Source organism: Acinonyx jubatus, chromosome A2, assembly GCF_027475565.1.
Source record: "Acinonyx jubatus isolate Ajub_Pintada_27869175 chromosome A2, VMU_Ajub_asm_v1.0, whole genome shotgun sequence".
In the NCBI taxonomy this organism is placed as follows: Eukaryota; Metazoa; Chordata; class Mammalia; order Carnivora; family Felidae; genus Acinonyx; species Acinonyx jubatus.
This window is the reverse complement of record NC_069383.1, coordinates 102,344,825-102,365,977: the sequence shown is the minus strand read 5'-3', so window position 1 is coordinate 102,365,977 and position 21,153 is coordinate 102,344,825. Positions and strand designations below refer to the sequence as shown.

Genomic DNA, 21,153 nt, shown 5'->3' with positions numbered 1-21,153 from the left:
TATTTATTTATTTTGAGAGAGAGAGAGAGAGAGAGACCCCATGCAAGGGAGGGGCAGAAAGAGGGAGATGGAGAATCCCACTGTCAGCACGGATCCCGACACGGGGCTCGAACTCACGAACCCTGAGATCATGACCTAAGCCAAGATCAAGAGTCAGATACCTAACCGACTGAGCCACCCAGGTGCCCCATAAAACATTTTGTTGATGTTACAATACCACATTGAGCCAAAAGGCAATTCAATATGATGCCATTTGCATAAAATCCAAAACCCAGAAACACATAAACTTACTTTGTGCTAAGTAGAGGATATGGAAGCGCCGTCCTATTCAAAAGCAAGTATCACTCTTCCTTTACTTTCTCATCATAAACTTTCTTAAAGAAAAATGTCTTCCTGATATTATTTTTTGGATTCTCCCCACAATTCATGATACTTAGTCATGGTGGAAATATGAAACCACATTTCAGACAGTCAAGGCCACCGACTCCTAGTTCAGGTGGTTCCATTGCTGGCATCACCCGTCTCCCAGAAAAGAGCAAAGGTTTGTCAAACTTCCCTCATTAATTCATTTTGTTTCCTGGCTACCAAGCCGTCTGACATGGCCGGGGTTTTCAAATTGCTGGTGATTGTACTCATCGTTAAAAAAAAAAAAAAAAAGCTTAAAAGCTATTGTAGAACCAGATCTGATCATTACAGAAAAAAAAAAATACAGAAAAATTAGTGATGATAAAAAATAGGACCAAACTGTCCTACAAAAACATACTCGAAGCACATAACTATGGGCGTGCTATGGAACAGCCTATCTGTGCGAAGTCAGGATCCAAAATCCAAAATCCTGCCCTTTCCTGAGAAAATGGAGAGAGCGGCTGGAAATGGGTTTGCAGTGGACCAGCTGTTGGAGCTCCTGGGGTACCCTGTCCTGCATCTCACCAGGTCCAGCCCCTTGTCTTACCAACAAGGAAACTGAGGCGCAGGGGAGGGGACACGCATGCCCTGGTGGGAGAGCCCACTGGAGACGAGCTGGTGGTGAACCCGTGCCTTCCGCCCCCACACCTGATGCTTTCTCGACGCCAGGGGCCTGTTTTCCTAAAGCAGCCAGGCACCCCCCACTGCCCCCCGAATGGGCTGTCTTCCACTAGGCTGTAATCCTTCATTTCAGAACTTTGCAGGGTTTCACATTTACTGTGCCTTCACCCAATCATCCCTGCGATGAAGCCTTTGCAAATAACGAGCACTTGTCCAAAATGGATCCCCAGGCAGGTGCTGGCCAAGGTCTGACATGGAAGAGGGTGGGGGGGGGGGGGGGGAAGGCGGGTGGTGCCTTCCTGCCCGTTGCCGTGGCGTGTGGCACCTTTAACAAACAAAAAACCCCCAAAGCCTTACCACAATCCAGGTTAGAGAATGGGGCTATGAATAGTAGTTCCTTACGCTGGCCGGCCGGCACTTCTGCCTTTTCGGAGGGCTTTCCCGTCTACGCTCTCATTTGATTTTCAAACTAGTGTGGGGAGGCCAGAGGTGTGCCAACAGGTTGTCTCCCCATTTCACAGATGAGGAGGCCGAGGCCTGAGTGCAGGATGTGACAAAGCCGCAGGTCAGTCATCTCGGGAGGGGCCAAGAGCAGATCCTTCTCACCCCCCACCCTCCGGGGCGAGCTGGGGGGGGGGGGCCCTTCTTCCCACAAGGACACGCCCTCTGCCTCCGGGGAAGTAGCGGTTCCGGGGCTCCAGCCTGCGGACAAACGAAGCCTTCCGGCTGTTTCTGTGTCTGCTTCCATTTGGAGAGATTCGAAGACCAGAGAAAGAACAAGTATAGGCACTTGACGAGGATAATGATAAAACTACAGTTGCTGAACAGATCTTGGGGCCATGACGTGTTACGCTCTGAGAAACACGGCCCCGTGACCAAAATGATCCTGGTCCTGCAGCCGCCTTCTCTCAGCCCTCCCTGAGGGCCCAGCCTTGACCCTGCCCAGCCCCTGCCCCTCCGGCTGCACCGTGCCCCGCCCCCTACAGGGGAGCTACAGTCCCCTGACCACAGCACAGTGTGGCTCAGAGAGCTTCAGTTCAGTGGTCCAAGGTCACATGGCTGGGAGGGGCGGCCCCGAAGTTCACGGCCAGCCTCTCTGACCTCTGACCCTGTGCTGCCTTCTGTCTCCCTCTCACACACACCACCACCCCCGCCTTACTTTTCATCAGTGGTCTTTGCCCCACTCGGGTTTTTCCAACCTCTACATGTGCATTAAAAGTGTTCTCATTGATGCGAAAGCCGTCAGCAATGGGCCTGGTTGATTTCTGCCTGGATATGTGCCTGACACAGAACGGCTCTCACGGCAAGATTGTCGGATCGATTTGAACTTGAACGTGCACCCACACCCTGAATAAATGCCCAGCAGTGGAAGGTAGCCGAGCTCTCCTGCCTGGGCTGGGGGCCCTGGGTGTGAGGGCACGGGGGCATCTCCCAGCAATCCGTCCGGGGCTCCTGGGTCCAGCCGGTTCTGCCACCTGCTACGACACAGGACTTAGACTTTCTCTAAAACCTCACTTTCAGCATCCATACGATAGGCATGATCCTTAGGATCCACAACGCAGGGTCTGGCGAGAATTAAGTCCATTTGCACAAGCGTTTAAAACAGTGGCTGGGACACAGCGCACGCTCGCAGGGCTTTGGTCCTGTCTGTGGACAGGGAAGAAGCTGTCTGCGCGCTGAAATCCCAACCCACATACACCCTGCCTGTGTGCCACATACAACATGCTGTCCCGCGTTTTCTTTATTTCCTGTTTAACTTTTAATTACACACCATCTGTGCTTCCTTTTCTAAGAGGCTCACTAAATTCCTTACGTTCTAAAATTATTTAATTTGTATTTTATCATGCCAGGTTGAGCCAAAGCAGTTAGTTGCAAACTTAGGCAATAATTTCTTCACATGTGCCTGTTAATGGACAAAATCCAGGCTTATTCCGGGGTACGGAAGAAGGTGTTTAAAGGACCAGAAGTTGTGGAGAAAGACAAAAAAAAATGACTTCTCTTATTTTTATTCTTTTTTTATTTTTTTTAATGTTTATTTAGTTTTAAGAGCGAGAGAGAGAGAGAGAGACAGAGCACAAGGCGGGAGGGGCAGAGAGAGAGAGGGAGACATAGAATCCGAAGCAGGCTCCAGGCTCCGAGCCATCAGCACAGGGCCCGACGCGGGGCTCGAATTCACGAACTGTGAGATCATGACCTGAGCCCCCCAGGCGCCCCTCTACTTCTCTTATTTTTAAATGAGTTCCTGCTTTTCTCTGCTTTCCCTAAGTGGCAGAAGGGGGTCTTTGAACGTGGAACCAACCCAGAAGTCCACGCGAAAGCCTGCATAGTGTAGCACCTTGAACAGATGTCTCCTGCCCCTAGAAAATCATGTCACCTGTCAGCAGCAGGGCCGGGTCCCCCGGAGGCGACTCTCTTCTTGCCAGAAGGTCAACATGTGGCACTCAAGGTGGGAAAAAAGTCCCCTTGTGATATCCCTGAAAAGGGGCAATTTGAGCAGATTTAGAAGCGGCGTGGGTGAGGACTTTCGTTTTCAAATATTTGGCAGTGTATTGAGCAGCTGAATTCTTTTCTTAAACCTAAGCGGCTTCTCTTTAATTTAGCCTCCTGGCTCATGGTTTGTTGTTATTGGATGTGATGTAACGTAACATTATGTCATTATTATAATGTAATGTCTAATACCACTTGGCATCAATAACCCGTGCGCCACGAGGCACGTATAGCTGTATGATGTTTTCCATCAAGTTCTTCTTTCGATTGACAAAACCGTTCCCTTCCATCTTTGACTTCTTAACTGCTCTAATGGAAGGGCTATGATTTTAGAGGCATTTCAATTCTGCAGGTGTTTTTAGGGGCAGTGGAAAAAAACATCTCACACAGAGGAAGGGGATTTCCTCTGTAACATGCATGGAAGCTTTAAAGAAGGTTTGGGGGAAAGACGTACGCATGAATAATTCTGCCTCGGTTTTTGCTACCTCTCCCTGACATACAGCTACCCTTGAAGAAAATTCCAGCAAATCCTAAAGGGCACTTCCTAGAATTTGGCAACACTGATTTGATCACCCGAGTCCCTCCAACAGACCCTGCAACTCTGAAATAGGGATTTCCAAACCTCCATGCACAGCTTATCTAGAATTATCTAGACAGATTTTGAAGATCCCGATTCCCAAGTCACCTCCCGCCCTCCCCCTCCACCCCGCACCAGTGAAATCAGAACGTCTGGGGGCTGGGAGTCAGGCATGGGTACCTTTGAAAAATCCCCGTGAGTTTCCAGTATGTGGGGACATTTGGAAACCACTGTCTGAACATCTATATAGCTGGCCTCTGCTGGATAAACCTCATAGGCTCCACCTACCGGGCTCCTATTTTAGAAATTTCTCATTGCTTTAAAATCTTGTATTTCAACTGAAATGAGTTGAGCCCCACCTAAGTGCTGAAGATCCTCTGGTTGCTTTCACATTCATTGAATCCCTTGAATCCCGGAGGAGCCTTAAAGAGGTGAATAGTGTCCTATCCCTGCTGTAGGTGACTGGGCTGAGGCCCAGAGGGCTTCCCTCGCTGGAGGAAAAACTCACAGTTGGTTAAGGGGCATGTCAGGCTTAGAAGGGAGGCCTGGGTCCCCGTGCTTTTCCGTCACCTCATTTACCTAGTCTCCCAGGATCCAGTAACGTGTATGGTTTCTTCTGCTATTGCCATCGACGTAAATTCCCTTCACTCTGTTAGAGGGGAGATACCAAGGGGCCACACCACGACCCACGTCCAGGGGTTGGGGGGGGACTCCCAGCATGTGCACTGGGAACTGCTACCTTGTCCCCACCAAACACGTCTATAGCTGGCATCCTCACCCCCTCTCGTGGTGGAGGCAGTAAGCCTCTGAGAGATCCCGTCTCTGGTCCAGACCTGCGAGCTGATGGGCCGATTCCCCGGGTTCGAATCTGGGCCCTGACCCTCGGGCACACACCCGCGCGCCCCCTCTCCGCCATCTGCCCCCTCCCCTGCCACTGTAAGAAACAACGTCCCTGAAGCCCTGTGCTTTGAAAATTTCTCCTCAGGCAAATGGTTCCTGGACATCTCCTTTGGTTGATTGGGTTTGTGGGAAGGCCCCAGATGCAAGCAAAGTGCCTGGAGGAACCGCTCCCTTGACCGGGACAGAGGCTCGGCATTGCATTGCATCTGTGCGTCCATCTAGAATGAGGGACCACGCCAATGTCATGTCACACTCTCAAAGGAGTGGCCCAGGGATGGGAAACGCCACCGCTGAGTGAGCAGAAGGGCAACCTGTTGTCTGGCCCTGTCCCTGCTCCCGGCACATCAGCGGTGGTGATCTTCCTCCCTCCCTTTAAGCCCTGAAAGGATGCTCAGAACTCGAGTCCACAAAGGTCATGTCCTGTTTGAGTGAGAGCCAAGTTTTGCACACAGTAGGTTCTTGCTCCTTGAAATACAGTTTATGTATTTATTTTTCAAATGTTTTATTTATTTTTGAGAGAGAGAACACAAGTGGAGGAGGGGCAGAGAGAGAGGGACAGAGGATCTAAGTACAGACTCAGTACAGACTGAGCCTAAGTACAGACTGACAGCACAGAGCCTGACGCGGGGCTCAAACTCATGAACCGTGAGACCATGACCTGAGCTGAAGTTGGATGCTTAACCAACTGAGCCACCCAGGCGCCCCCTTGAAATACAGTTTAAATTCCCTGTTGTCCCTCGCTCCTGAGGCCAAGGCCACAGGTCTTAAGCAGCAGGGGGGAACTAAACCCACACAGCCGCTCCAGCCTCACCTCTCCCTCAGCAAATAATTTACTTAAAGGCACCTGTGTGCAGGGGCACCTGGGTGGCCCAGCCAGTTAAGCGTCTGACTTCAGCTCAGGTCATGAAGTCAGGGTTCGTGAGTTCAAGCCCCACATCAGGCTCTGTGCTGGCAGCTCAGAGCCTGCTTGGGATTCTCTCTCTCCCTTTCTCTCTGCCCCTCCCCTGCTCACTCACCCTCTCTCTCAAAATAAATTAAAGAAAACGAAAGTACATGAAATCAGGAATGCAGTATAATAGCGACAAGAACATATTATTTTCAAATCATGGTCATGTGTCTCCTAGTGCTGGAGTCAGCACGACAGAGTCACGTGTGGGGCACAGGTCAGCTGTCCTGCAAAGAACCAATGTCTGCCTTCAACGGGAGACAGCTCGGCCGCGAATCACGTCTGTAAAATACATGCCAGTTCAAAGACTAGGAAAACACGGGCTGGAAAGAAGTTTCTGCGGTCCTAGAGTAGGGCCACTATCAGGGCATCTCCAAGTCAGCATTTCCTGTTTGCCGGCCCGATTTCCAGCACCTTCCTTTGCACCTTTCTACGTGGGTGCTGGTGACAAGGACTCGTTCACAAATGCCTGTTTTCATTCCCTCTCTCCCCCTCCCTTTTAACTCTTTCCTTCAGCTCTGCCAATATTCCAGGATACACCGGAAAGGTTCATTTCACAGCCAGCCACCCAGCAAATTCTGATATTCCATCAACGGCCCCATCGCCAGACTCAGAAGTGTACCGGTGAGTATTAAGTCCCATCACTCAGGGCGTTCAGATACTCTGGGCGGGGTGGGGGAGGGTCCTCATTATGGTCGTTCCGCTAAAGAACAATTAACTACAAAGAGCAAATTTACATCAGGGTGTCAAATCCAAAAGACAGAAGAGTTCATTTCCCTGCTGTGGTGGTGAAAAGGAGCCCCGTAGGAAGACACTCCCGCCGTGTTAGGTAAACAGCAGGCCTGCCTCTTGGACTCACAGCTTTGCACACACACGACCCTCCTGCATCAACACCGGAACACGCCTGGGTGCATGGAACACACCCCGTGAGATGCACGTTCGCTTCCCCCCAATCGCTGCCTTCTGTTTCAGAAGAGACAACATTCTGTTGAAAGTCGACATACGGTTTTAAACACCGTTTCGCAAATTGAAAGCTGGAGACGTTAGATGGAAGGTTATCGCCGACCCCGTCGTTCAGAGCTGCCCGAGAGGAGTTGCACGCTGCTGCTCGTTATGACTCAAATTTGAAAACATTTGATGGAAGTCCCGGCCTCGCAAACAAGATGACGGTTTTGAAAAATGCAAACTCAGAGGTCTTAACCAGGTCCAGTCGCTGGCTCCTGCAAGGAAATAAACCACCCCAGTAGGTCCCTGTGTGTCCTGGAGGCGGAGGGAGGCAGTGCTCCCTCGCTACCCCCCAGAGGGTGCCTTTTCTCCTTTTGGTCTTAGCAAACATTTATTGGGCATCTGCTCTGGGCCCAGGCGCTGTTCGAGGCACTGAGCGCACGGGCTGAACAGACACGAGGCTCGCTTTCAGGACCTTATGTGCTGGTGTGACCAACAGAGGGCACAGACGCCCACAAGTCACTGAGGGAATAAGATGAGTTCAGCGAGTGCAGTGAAGGAGAAAAGGTGGGGAGACGCCGTGGCCAGTGCCTGGACAGGGTGCTGATTTAGCTCGGTGGTCAGAGAGGGCTTTCTGAGGAGGTGACCCTCAGGTGGGAGTCCTCCCGGGTTTCTTACCTGTTCTGAAAGGCAGCAAGGGTAAAGGGACTCCTGGTCCCTGGTGGGCAGTTGGTATGGCTGTGTGCTAGTCCCAAGGAAGTCACAGGAGTTAGACCAGTTTGCATGGAGCTCACAGGCTAGCAGTGAGCAAGAAACACACCGCTGGAGTCCGAGGATGACAAGCGTCACCACAATCGTGTCCCTGACGTGGGTGAGCTCTTCCTCTCCACCAGGCTACCCAAGTGCTTTGTGCTTAACTGACCCACCTCCCCAACCCAGAAAGCCTGTGAGGAAGATGCTCTTGTTTTCCTGTTTTACAGGTGAGGAAAGGGAGGCAGACACAAGGTTCTAGGCGAATTCTAGGAAGGCTTCATGGAGGGAGGGTTACTTTGGACGAGGGCCTTTGGTCTCAAAGATATTTGGGGGGCCAGGCTGCGTGTGGCAAGGCTGGCTTCCTCCAGGGATCCCACACACGAAGGCCCTCACTACGCAAGCGTGGACCACAGGAGAGCCTCGTGTGGCCCTGTGTCTGAGGCACCCAGATCATTCCACACCCTGTGCACAGGACCCGATTCCTCAGGCAGGGATCAAGCGGGGGACGTGCCTGCTGACACAGGGCTTCCTCAACTGATCTAAATTCTGGGTTTGCTGATTGCTTAGGGTCTGGGCCATCTGACAAGATGCATTTTGAAGGAGAACATTGGCTTTCTAGGCTAGTGTTTTGCATCCAACCAGTTTTCTCTCAAGACACATTTTCAAAGGTCACAGGTCCAGTCGCAAAGGCAGGACTGACAGAAATTGAGACAATTAGTGTAATTTTATTTCACTGAAGGGCCCAAGGAAGCAATGGCACAATTAAATGCATCCTAATGTCTGTCGTGAAGATGTAGCTCCCAGAAGGCTGGAAAAATACACCGTGTCTGAGCGGTTAATGACGGAGGAGAGGCCCGATGATGTTTTCCCAGGGCAATGCCAACCTTCCTCATCTCTGGCCTTCTTCCTTCAGGATCCACCTTCTCTCCCCAAACGTCTTGGGCCGCATCCCTGACGCCCTGTTGGTATAGCATGTTTCCACAGCCCCAGGATCTGGCTGTCCAGTGTTCTACTATGTCCCAAAGAAGTCTGCATTTCTTTTTTTATTTGTTTTAAATGTTTATTTACCATTGAGAGACAGAGAGACACAGAGCAGGAGCAGGGGAGGGGCAGACAGAGACGGAGACACAGAATCGGAAGCAGGCTCCAGGCTCTGAGCTGTCAGCACAGAGCATGACGCGGGGCTCGAACTCGCAAACTAGGAGATCATGACCCAAGCTGAAGTCGGACGCTTAACCGACTGAGCCACCCAGGTGCCCTGAAGCCTGTATTTCTAAGTGGAAAACCATCCTCCACTGTTACTGCTACTGTTATGACTATTTCTAGTGTTACCGTGCTGCTCCTGCTGTTACTAATGTCACTACTGCTGTTGCTAATGTTACTACTGCTATTCCTACTTGAGAAAAGAACTTGAGTCTTCGGCCACACCCTCCAGCCCAGGTTTAGGCCCCTTGCTGACCCCCCGGGAAGCCCCCACACTTGCCCCTCATATCCTGCACACACACCACTGTCATCTTGCTGCCTCAGAGTGGGGACCGAGAACCCTCCGAGGCAGCTTCTCTGGGGTTCTTATTCTTGGGGTTCACAGAGGCTCTGGAGACACAGTGGCAGCACCCAAGGGTGACAAGGAAGCGACCAACCCCTGTTGGGCCAGGTGCCCAAATCTCCATCCCTGTGCCCACCCCTAATGGCTGCACCTGCAGGCACTGGGGCTTGGCAGTGAGGAAGCATGGTTGGGGTGCTCAGATTTTACAAAGCACTCTCTGGGGTGCCGGGTGGCTCAGTGGGTTAAGCATCTGACTCTTGATCTCTGCTCAAGCCCCATGTCGTGCTCTGCACTGACAGTGTAGAGCCTCCTTGGGATTCTCTCTCTCTCTGTCTCTCTCTCTCTCTCTCCCCCCCTTCCCTCCCTCTCAAAATAAATAAGCATTGAAAAAATAAAAATAAATAAATGAAGATAGAAAGCATTCTGTAACATGAGGAGGCACCCATGATCAGAGAAAACCGGACCTTGGAGATTCTCCGTCATGAAATATGTCCTCTCAATTTTGTGACACCATATGTCCTGTAACTTTGCTAGAACTTTCTTGTGGAAGTGCGAGTCCGGGTCGGGTCTCTGATGAGTATCTTGAGAACTGAGTGAGCTGACTTCCTCCTGACAGCGTCTGCCTGACCCTCTGCGTCTTTTCTGCTATTTCTGAGAGGCCGCGTGCACACGGGCACGTGCCGGGCACTCCTGGACCCGGGCTCCGGCATGCACCCTCCCTGCCGGCCTGGAGCCCACCTCTGCCGCTGCCCCATGGGCACCTGCAGCCCACCCCCAGGCAAGCCAGTCCCCTGGCCTCTCCCCCACTCCCGCATCAGAGCCTTTTCTCCCACCAGGGCCTCCATCTCCTTCCCCCCCAAGACGAGTTCTTTCTTCCAAAAGCTTCATCCTTCCCTCGGAGTGCTTGGCCCTCTCTAGCCCTGCCCCCCCCCCACTCTTGCTTGGGGAGAAACCCAGCCACCACTCCCCACCCCAGCTCCTCCTCCCACCCCCTCACCCCCTCCCCCCACCCCCACCCCGCCCCAGCCACCTCTGTGCTGTAGAAATCAAAGATGTCCTCTCTGAGCAGGCATTTCTCTGCCCTCCTTCCTCTCCCTTCTAAGCTTCTTTCAGAGGGAAACACCCAGTCTCCCTTTCCAGTCTGCCTCCCGCACCCTCCCCACCCACTCTCCCTCATGCTCCTGCAGTCTGCATGCAGACATCGCCAGTCAACCAAAATGCACCTGCCCCCAGACAGCAGGCTGGTTAAGACCACCAGGAGAGGAGGGGCCGTGCACCCCTCGTGGTGCAGAGTTCCCGGTGGGAGACCATTGTGCCGGGTTGGGATTAAGTGAGCTAGGCCTTGAATGCCAATGCCAAGGGGCTGACGTCCATGTGGTCCCGGTAACAGGTTTTGAGCCAGGTGTACAGGCCCCCAGTTGCATTTTAGAGTGATATTGAGACGAGACGCAGAACAGCAAGGAGGGAGAGGAGTGGACGAGACTGAAGTGAGGGAGAGCGCAGGGGTGGATGAGATGGGGGTTGTGAATCTCCCATTCGGAGAGCATGAGAACGCACACAGGGGCTTCTCCTGCCTGCCACTTCTGTCACCGGGCAGCGTCCCCTGTGCGTTCCCTCATGCCGCAAGGCCACCTTCACAGAAGCTTGAGTTTGCACCCCAGCAGCCATTTCCACGACACAATAAAAAACCATGACTTCACGATAATCATAGCGTGTTTTAAAAAGCCACTTTGGGTTGAGTTGCTGTGCGCTCCGTAACTTTTGCCACGTATGAACACCGCATTCTGTGTGTGTGTGTGTGTGTGTGTGTGTGTGTGTGTGTGATTCAAGCGGCAGCAAAAGTGACCCTGGCTGTATGCAGTCGTTCAAGAGAGTTGGCGTGGCCTGTGTCCACCCTGGGAAGACCACCTCTGGGCATGAACAGTGATTGGGAAAGCGTTGTTTGTGTAGCGTTCTACGTATTTAGTTATCTTCTTTCAATTCTTGCAACACAGAGAGCATTTTTCCCCGCTGGGTAAATGAGCCAACGAAGACACATGTGAGGTTGAGCATGTCCTGTGAGAGCAGTCAGCTTAACCCCGCTGGCAGGGGGAAACCGAGTCCCAGCCCTGCATGTGGCCAGTCCCACCCCCGCCCTGAGCCTCTCCCCATGAGCCCTGTGCCCTCCCACGCCGCTCTCCCTGTACCCCTTCTTCATCTACCAACCTGCTTTCATCACAACCCACTTAACTCCTCCCTGACATAGACTGTGGGAGGGGAAGGTGGGGAGGACTTCCTTCCCCAGCCCAGAGAGGTGACTCTTCCTCTCTGTTCCTGTTGTCCCAGCCTCACCCGCACAGAAGCTTCGTGTTGTAACTTTTGATTACTTCCTTTTGACTACATTTTCTATATTCTTAGTGCCTACTGTAATTCTAGGCACAGAGTAGACTTTCGGTCGATGAAACTGATTGCAATGTTACGCACATAATGCAATGAATGAAACCGAAGGCAAATAAAGGAAATAAACGAAACGATGCACACAAGGATGAATCATTCCCAGTCTCCGTGTGCTCTCCTGACCCTCATTCTCCACCCTGAACATGTGTCTCACTGGAAAATAGATAAGGTTATGTGTTTTTATGTTTATCATATGGGTCATTTTCTTTCTTTTTTTTTCCCCTGCCACCCTGTCACAGCATCTTACGGAAAGAAATGGCAGTTGACCTCTTCCGTCACCAGGCACCGCTGTCTCAAATGGTCACAACTGTAAAACCCTACAATCCCTTCAATAAGAAAGACAAGGAAAGTGTAGGCTACTGACAAATGCCTGCCCTCTGAATGGGACTTACAATCTTCAGCCTTGGGGAGGCACTGTGCATGGTGCAGTGGGGAAATAAAAAAAACCAGGCATGTTCTGGGTGTGTCTGTAGAGGTCTGATGAAGTCTGGTGTTCTTTTCTGCCTGAGGCAGAGTGTCCTGGACCCCAACCTCAGTTATTGCCTGACCAGGGCTTGGAATGCCACCACTCCATGACGGCAGCCAAGGTTTTCGGGAAGCCATCAGTAGCAATGGTTCTATTTCTAGAAGATTCCTCTTTACAGTTGGAATGCCAGGCCTACCTAGAGGGTTCATGTCTTGACCAAGTTAATGCAGTGATTGTAACTGTAGAGCATAGATCACAAAGTTGGTTACCATAGACTATCCAATCAAAACCCCATATGTTCTGAATGGGAAAACTGAGTGGCTGGGAGAGAAAGTGGGGGTGTTCCTTCCATAGAGGGCATCACACGGGGGCAAGATCTAGGATAAAGGACAAAACCATCCCTTGCCTGGCTGTTGTATTTCTCTTTCAGGAAAAAAAAAGCAGGGGCGCCTGGGTGGCTCAGTCGGTTAAGCGTCTGACTTCAGCTCAGGTCATGATCTCGTGGTTTGTGAGTTCGAGCCCCACATCGGGCTCTGTGCTGACAGCTTGGAGCCTGGAGTCTGCTTCGGATTCTGTGTCTCCCTCTCTCTCAGCCCTCCCCAACTTGTGCTCTGTTTCTCTCTATCAAAAATAAATGCAAAAAAAAAAAACATTTATAAAGAAAAAGAAAAAGAAAAAAAGCATCCCCGCAGGCTCCATGAGGCCCAAGGGACAGCAGTGACCAGTCCCATCCACTTTAGGGTCAGTGTGTGGACCTTGGCCAGACAGAGCACCAGCTCCAGAATCACTCAAGAGTGAATGTGGGCCAAACGGGATCCCTCCAGCCTCCCAAATGTAGTTTTACTGGTATACATGTAAAGTTTATTTATATCTGCCTACCCATATCCATAGGTCCTGTCAAGAGTTTATAACGTGCTCTCTCAAATCTTAGCTCATTTGACCCCGCAACCCCCCGCAGCAGGCATTTTACAAATACCTTGCTACTTGATGAAACAAACAGAAACAGAAAAAAGGCGGGGTGGGTTGGGGGGGGAGTTCACCCTATGTTCCTAGGCTTTTCAGAAGGATTTTTCAGGGTTTCTTCCTGCTTTCTTCTTCCAAGGGCTTCCAAGAGACAGCACGTCAAGCAAACGTGTATAAGCTCTGCTCATTCCTTTGAAAAAGGGCAAAATTGGCTGTTTTTGTTTGGGGATGGGGTATTGCTTCAGTCGACCTCCACAGATCTGGATGTTGGCTCCCCAGACCCTCTGTATGAGCTGCCGTTCCTTCCAGAACAGGCAGGAAGGCACGCGTCCATTTGTCCTGGGAAGTTGACTTGCTTTCACAGAAAAGGAATGACTTCACCTGAACCTAATCTCGTGGCCTAATTATTCTCAGAACAAGCAATTCTGTTTGAAAAAAAAAAAAAATCAGACCAAAACAGAAATCTTCATCTCTGGAAGATTCTCACCCAAACACAAATGGGAAGGATTAGCCCTGTCCAGGAAATAGATTAATGCAGGTACCAGAGATTACGTTTTGTGGTAAACATCCCTGGCAGGCCACTTTGTCAGGAGGCGTTATCGCTCAAAGTCTGAGGCACCTGTTTGTTCTTCTGGGCCTTTCTATGGCAGAGCACCAGTGGCACCTGATCTTGGCATTCTGCAGGCTACGATAACCATTTCCATCCTCTACAGTGCAGGTAACCGGACACCTATCAGAGCGCCGGGCACCTTCCAAGCTGCTTCTAGAACGATGCTGGCTTTGTCCGCAGCATCTTCAGGCAACAGCCAGCACGAGAGACAAGGAAGCACTTCTGTTTGCACAAAAACTAGCTCAGTCTGCTTTCTCATGAAGACAATTAAAATCCTGCTCACCACAGATCTAGAATCCCAGGCCGACATGGAAATACCAGCTGCTAGAAACTCCTGGCCTGTACTTGTGAGGGTAAGTTGTATTATTTGGGGTTCCCTGGTCAGAGTTCAGTGGAAACTCATAAAAATCAAGGGCAATGGCTTCAGGGATAGTCACCTGCTCTTCGAGATCTGAACTCTGGTCTTGGACTATTCTGATGCACTGGGAGCCAACATATCTACACCTGCTTAGATGAGCCATTTCCCTTGGCTCCCTTCCTTACAGCACAGGATGCCCTACATTACTCTCTTGGCTTTTATCTATCCCCAGGGATGGACCAAACACAGAGAACCTTGAAGTTTCCATAAAACTTAGGTGGCAGAGAATGTTCAAAAAATTTTAAATCTTTCACCCATAACAGAAAATGCATGCTAAAATGCCTATTTTAGAAGAAAAGGATATGACAATTATAAAATATTATAAATACATTACTCAAGCTCGATAATGTGAAAAGTATGATACCCATGATAGAGGAGAGGAAATCTAGAAACAAATGGATAAAGAAATTATGTTAACCCCCCGAGTACAGGGTAGATTTGTTTGGACAGATGATATTGAGACAACTATATAGAATCAAAACAGAAAAATAGATCCATCCAGGTCCCACCCATAAGTTAAAAGTAAGTTGTGCCCATATATCAAAAATAGAGCTTCAAATGGGTAATTTACAGCCTGGAATTTCAGGAGAATTGGTTTATTAGGTGGAGGAAAGTTTTTCCAAAGACCACTGAAGCCAGAAATTATGAAGAAAAAAAAATAACTACTTTAACTTAAAAAAACACCACCAAAATCTTTTTAAGAAAAACTTGTTGACAAAATATGTCAGACAAAATTTCATATCCTCACTGTAAAAACAGTCCATGTTTGGGGAACAAGAAAGACTTCACCAATGGAAACAAGGCAACCAAGGCAAAAGACATTAACAAGTACATTAAAAAAATAAGAACTATAAATGGCGGGGTGCCTGGGTGGCTCAGTCAACCAAGCGTCAGACTCTTGATTTTGGCTCAGGTCATGATCTCACGGTTTGTGGGATTGAGCCCCACGTCAGGCTCTGCGCTGACAGTATGGAGCCTGCTTGGGATTCTCTCTCTCCCTCTCTCTCTGCCCCTCTCCCGCTCACACACTCTCTCTCCCTCTCAAAATAAGTAAACACTAAGAAGAAAAGAAACATAAGTGGCCAATGGGCAAAGAAATATTGACACTTCAGGAGTATTAGAGAAATGTGGTATTTCATTTTCCACCTTATGGATCAGTACTGGTAAGAAAAGACCCATAGCTTTGTTTTCTGTAAGTAGGATTTGACAAAGCTAAGCCCCTCTCCAGAGGGCCCTCGGCAAGATGTTTCCAGAGTTTTCCAAGTGGCCAAGGTTCAAACTCAGCAATTTTCCTTTTAGGATTTTGTCAAGCAAGTAATTACGCCAGTGAGCAGATATGTTTATATAAAGAAATTGAAAGTGTGGCAACTTATGACAGAGAAGAATTAGAAACAACTTCATGCCAATTGAGAGAAAATTTAATAAATTGTGCTACATGAATAAACTAAATATATGTGTTAAAAAGACAGTGGACGTCTATATTATCATGGAAAGATATACATGCAATTATTGGTACCTGTAAAAAGCAGATTTTACAGAAGGGCGCCTGGGTGGCTCGGTCGTTTAAGCATCCGACACTTGATTTCAGTTCAGGTCATGGTCTTGCAGCCCATGGTCTGAGCCCCACGTTGGGCTTTGTGCTGACAGCTTGGAGCCTGCTTGTATTCTCTCTCTCTCTCTCTCTCTCTCTCTCTCTGCCTCTCCCCCGCTCACGCTCTCTCTCTCATAAATAGTAATACATAATTTTAAAAGCATATTTTACAATAGTACATATTTAATTATCTCATTTTCATTTTAAATGGCTATGCGGAATAATGTGGGGAGATGTAAAACACATTAGTAGTAATTCTGTATTTTTATACTGTTGTAGTGACATGTGTTTCTTGAAAACTGGAAAATTTGAAAAGTTGTAAGACCCTATCCCTAAAACTCTCCAAAACCCCTTAAAACAGAAACTGCGAGAATTTTTCCTTTATGAATTTAGTACCAGGAAGATATTTGTCCCTCCTGCAGAACTGGTGTCCGAGTAGGAGAATTATGTAAGCCACCTACCTCAACCTTTTCTAAAATTTGGTGGTTTGTCATATAGGTAGGTGTGAAATTACATAGTTACCCTAAATGGAAAATGCTAAAATGGAAAGTGCTTCCATTTTCCCATGTCTGCCAGGAAGCCCAAGGCCGAATTCAATCAGTAGATTAACTCAGAGATGCTGACAAACTCAAGTCAGGGTTCCATGTTCAAAACCGAGAGCCGAAGGAGCCTCCTGAGTCATACTGGGACGTGCTGCCGTCTGAGAACCTGACTCCGTACCTGCTTTTTCCCCTCGCCACAGAGTTTCAGATTTTCCTGTTTCGATTATAAGATCCCCCTGATATTAGGAGATGCCTAACCCTTGGGGGAAATCGATAGGTCACAGATCACATTAGACATGCTTAACGTGTTTCTCATTAGTGTTTCCCCGCACCAGAGGGAGCACTGACCCATGGAAGGAAAACCCACGCCTGGGCAGTGCAGTGAAAACTACCCCACTGTCCTCGTGGTCCATCACCCTCCCGCCCTGATGCTGCTGGGAGGAGGTTGTCACCAGGAGAGGTGCCGATTACCTGGTGGAGGCCTAAACTGACCACCCAGGATTATGCTGTAATAAATGAAATTTTTCTTTTTAAAAACATTTTTAAGTTTATTTATTTTGAGAGAGACAGAGACAGTGCAAGTGGGGGGGGGAGGGGCAGAGAGAGAGAGGGAGAGAGAGAATCCCAGGTAGGCTCCGCGATGTCAGCCCAGAGGAGCCTGATGTGGGGCTGGAAGCCACAAAACCATGAGATCATGACCTGAGCCGAGACCAAGAGCTGAATGCATAACCGACTGAGCCACCCAGGCACCCCTAAATGAAAATTTTCTAAATGAGCTCTACTTGTTCCCTTTAGTCTAGGCCAGACTGAATTATTCTCATCTCTGGGAATCACAGAGTTCTGCATTATAATCAGTATACCGCTAAAGCAGAAACCTGCTAAATAGTTACAATTAACTGGGGTGCCTGGGTGGCTCAGTAGGTTAAGTGTCGGTCTTGGGCTCAGGTTATGATCTCTCAGGCCATGGGGTCTGGCCCCGTGTCGGGCTCGGAGATCAGAGCTTGGAGCCTGCTTTGGATTCTGTGTCTCCCTCTCTCTCTGCCCCTCCCCCACTCACACTCTGTCTCTCTCTCAAAATACACATATTAAAAAAGTAAATAAATAAATAGTTACAATTAACTAAGGGACCAGTGTGTTTCTCTGCAAAACGTATTTTCAGGATCAATTTTCAATTTTAATTTTAATTAATTTGTTTTTTAAAGTTAATTTATTTATTTTGAGAGAGTGTGTGGGGAAGGGCAGGGAGAGAGAGAGAGAGAGAGAAAGAGAGAGAATCCCAAGCAGGGTCCTCGCTGCCAGCGCAGAGCTCGACTTGTGGCTTGAACTCACAAACCGTGAGATCATGACCTGAGCTTAACCAACTGAGCCACCCAGGCGCCCCAGCATCAATTTTCTAAACATCTGCTTCGAAGGCAGTGTTTTCTCATTTCCAGTCTCAGCCAAGAGGGGTTTCAGAATCAGCCTGAATGGGCTCCAAGTCTCGGCTCCCACACTCTCCAGGTGACCCCTCCCTGCCCCGAGACACAGCTTCTGAGAAGAAAAGGACAGCAGCCCGACAGACCCATTTTCCTGACTTTGTGTTCACGGCAAATCCTTGTACTTTCTATCTAGATGCTCTACTGCGGTCTTCTCGAAGCACTTGTATGTTTTCCTTCTGGCTGGTTTTGAACGCGCTCACAAGTGCCCTCTGCAGAGCACCTCCCATCTTTCAAAGCTGGTTCCTCTCACTCTAGTGAAAACCAACACTGAAAGGTCGTGCCGCCCTGTTCACGGGACCCGCTGGTCATGATGAACAGGAAGAGGCTGCTTTCCTGTGCCGCCCACCCAGAGTGGGTCTCCGGGGCAAACCCCACAGCTTCTACTTTGTCAACCGTAAATGAAAACAGCTTTACCGCCTCGCTTTCACACTTTGGACATAAAAGCCATAAAGTGTCAGTAGAAATCTATGTTTCCAGTGTTGGCAGACTGTTTTCATGTGTCTTTTGTGGGCAGCGCCACAAGATACAACATAGAGGAGGCTCGTCAATGTGCTGGGGGGTTCAGAGGGGGCCGGTGCGGGGTCCCCGGGGTTGTAAGGTCCTTGGCAGGAAGTGTCCAGGGGGTCTGCAGGGAAGATCGATGTTGGGAGGGGGGGTGATCCAGGTCTAGGCAGGCCCCCAGGCAGGGTTGGGAGGTTCCGGGCAGGTCAAAGCAGGGCCAGGGAAAACCCAGTCAGACGAACTGGAAAGAGGAGGTCCTGGAACCGTGTGGCATAATTTCTGCAGATCAGAGAGTCCAAACCCAAACTGGCATGTTGGGTAAACACCTCCAGCATTTATTGGTTTAGGGCCACTTGAATATACTCAATTACTTAAGATGACAAAGGCAGCAAAGTCTTCCCTGAGAGGGTGACTAAGTGTGCTTCGAGCCAGGGGTCTTGTGGGTCCTTCCTGAGATGGCTATGAGGCCACTGTGAGCCATGGCAGATGCCGCATTCAGACATTGGAGCAAGACTAAGAGGGCAAGATCCACAACTGCTTTAGACGCCAGAGGGGGAGGATGCAGACTGGTTTCTAAGGGAACAACGGTCCTTCTGTCCTCTCTGCTCTCCATTATTCTGGGTGGTGTGGCCTCCACTTGGGCTCAGCTCTAGGGGCTTCCATCCACTTTACACTGGACTCTGCCCACAACGTGGACCTGGTGGGAGAAAATGCTGGTACTCAACGACTTGGGAGGAGGTTCACGGTTCTAAACATCGACCATGTTTTGAGGGCAGATTTGGACCTATGAGGTACTAACCGGCATGACCAACACCAATGCAAATGGAGGGGCATTCAGCCTCAAAGCCAGTGACATGCTCAAGCTAGCATGCCCCGTGGCAATACAGCTGCCCGGCACTCTGACAGATGGCTTTCTGCTCTCACCTTTATTGTCATCTAGATACACACTAAATGTATAATCCTTTAAAAACTCAAGTAAATTATCTAAAATAATCTAGAATTTAAAGATATTTAAAGTGCTACAGCAAATCAGAATCTGAATCCTTGTCTGAAAATATTGGTATCTATCTATCTATCTATCTATCTATCTATCTATCTACCTATCTATCCATGCATCCGTCCATTTATCCATCCATCCATCCATCCATCCATCCATCCACCCACCCATCTGTCTGTTTATCTGTCCATCCATCCATCCATCCATCCACCCATAAGTGCATCTATCATCTATCTATCTATCTATCTATCTATCTATCTATCCATGCATCCATCTGTTTATCCATCCATCCATCCATCCATCCACCTACCCATCTGTCTGTTTATCTGTCCATCCATCCATCTATCCATCCATCCATCCATCCATCCATCAATCCATCCATCCATAAGTGCATCTGTCTATCATCTATCTATATATCTACCAGCTATCTAATCTATCACCTACCCATCCATCCATCCATCCATAAGTGCATCTATCTATCTATCTATCTATCTATCTATCTATCTACTAGCTGTCTAATCTATCACCTACCCATCCATCCATCCATCCATCCATCCATCCATCCATCCCATCCCATCCATGTATCTATAATCATTCTACTTAAACTTTACATGTTCCCTTGACTTTCTCTTTACTTTAGGAAAAGACTTATCTCTCCTAATTTGCTCATCAAATGAGGGTCAGTAATATGTATTTTAGGTTATTGGTTTTCTGGGTTTTGCTATTTAAAAGAATATGTCTCAACTGCCATCTAGTAAAGGTCACGGAAATATTAATATACTTCTAAGACAAGAGGACCAAAAGGCTCAGCTTTCAACATAAGTTAAAGTGTGGTGTTGCAAATTGCAGAAAACCAGTGGCCTGTATCTCTCCAAGGATTATTTCATAATGAATTTACCAGTTGAGAAATAAAAGGACCTCTCTGGAGTCAGCTTTATACACATAGCAGTGAAATACACACAGGGACTGTGGACTTTCAAGGAGGCTTCTGAGAACAAGGGGACAGGTGAGTGATGTCCACACACCCTGGGGGGTAAGCGGTGGCCCCAAATGATCTGGACCTTACTCACAGCCCAGGGACATGGCAAACTCGTTTCCTGAAGGAGCATGTGAGGAAGAAGAGCTTGCAAGGTGCATGGCGGGTTAGCAGGTGTGGGGTGTGCCCTACTCCCCGTGTTCTGGAGGGGAAGTCTGGCGGAGACACCCCCCACATGTGATTCCTGTCAGCAGACACAGATGGGGCTCCATGTCACCCAGGGAGGTCTGGCTGCTGCCTGTTTGGGTGGCTCTGATCTTTTGTGCAGTGAAGTCAGCTCATGGCTCTACAGAACAGTGGGGGAGCCCTCCAGCCCCTCCAACCAGAGCCTGGGGTCTATAAAGTCCTGTGTGGGAGGCTTCGCCATGCCCCCAAATGCCAGGATGTCCCTGGAGAAGGAACCAAGAGCTCAGGGGTAGACATCATTGTACCATGGAGGTGAGACCTCCTGGTATTTTTCCAAAGCACAGGGATCTTTGCAAAGCCCTATGCCTCTTTTGCTTAAAAGGTGACACTAGCTAAGGTGGGGAGTGATGCTGTTCATGTGGACTGTGGCTTGACCATAGCTCCTTTGATTTCTTTATGGTTTGTCCTTGAGGGTGCCTGGAGTCTTGGGCTCCTGGAAGAAGGTTCTACTCTTCAGAGAAAGCTTCAGCCCCCTTCCTTCCTCCCAGGCCCTCTAGAGATGTGGCCTTTCCATCAGAAGCACCTCTTGGGAGGAAGTTGCTCACTTCAACTTCCTGCCTGAGGAGAAAGCAGTGGGTGCTGAAGCGGAGGGTTACAGGGAGAGGCAGGACAGGGACTTCACAGGGGTAAACAGGGAGAAGCCGTTCATGTATGGAGGGACCCCAAATTCCCACCACTGCCCTTTTTGGGGTCTGGCCGCTGAATGTGGGACCAGGGTATTTGATTACTCTTGGTCAAAGCTTTCTCCT

At 49.3% G+C, this 21,153-nt stretch overlaps 1 protein-coding gene across 2 annotated transcripts in view; it reads left to right on the top strand.

The window, feature by feature from the left end:
* Nucleotides 1-12,088, top strand: part of SPATA48 (spermatogenesis associated 48) — a 53,850-nt gene extending 41,762 nt beyond the window's left edge. Inside the window, exons 8-9 of one of the 2 annotated variants that reach the window (XM_015064583.3) lie at nt 6,453-6,560; nt 11,856-12,088. In XM_015064583.3, coding sequence (XP_014920069.1) covers nt 6,453-6,560; nt 11,856-11,979 — 232 coding nt within the window. In that variant the 3' untranslated portion in view covers nt 11,980-12,088. Of the gene's footprint in view, nt 1-1,547; nt 3,052-6,452; nt 6,561-11,855 lie in introns of those variants that run through there. The other variant, XM_053218728.1, reaches the window with a different exon arrangement.
* The last annotated feature ends 9,065 nt before the right edge of the window (nt 12,089-21,153 follow it).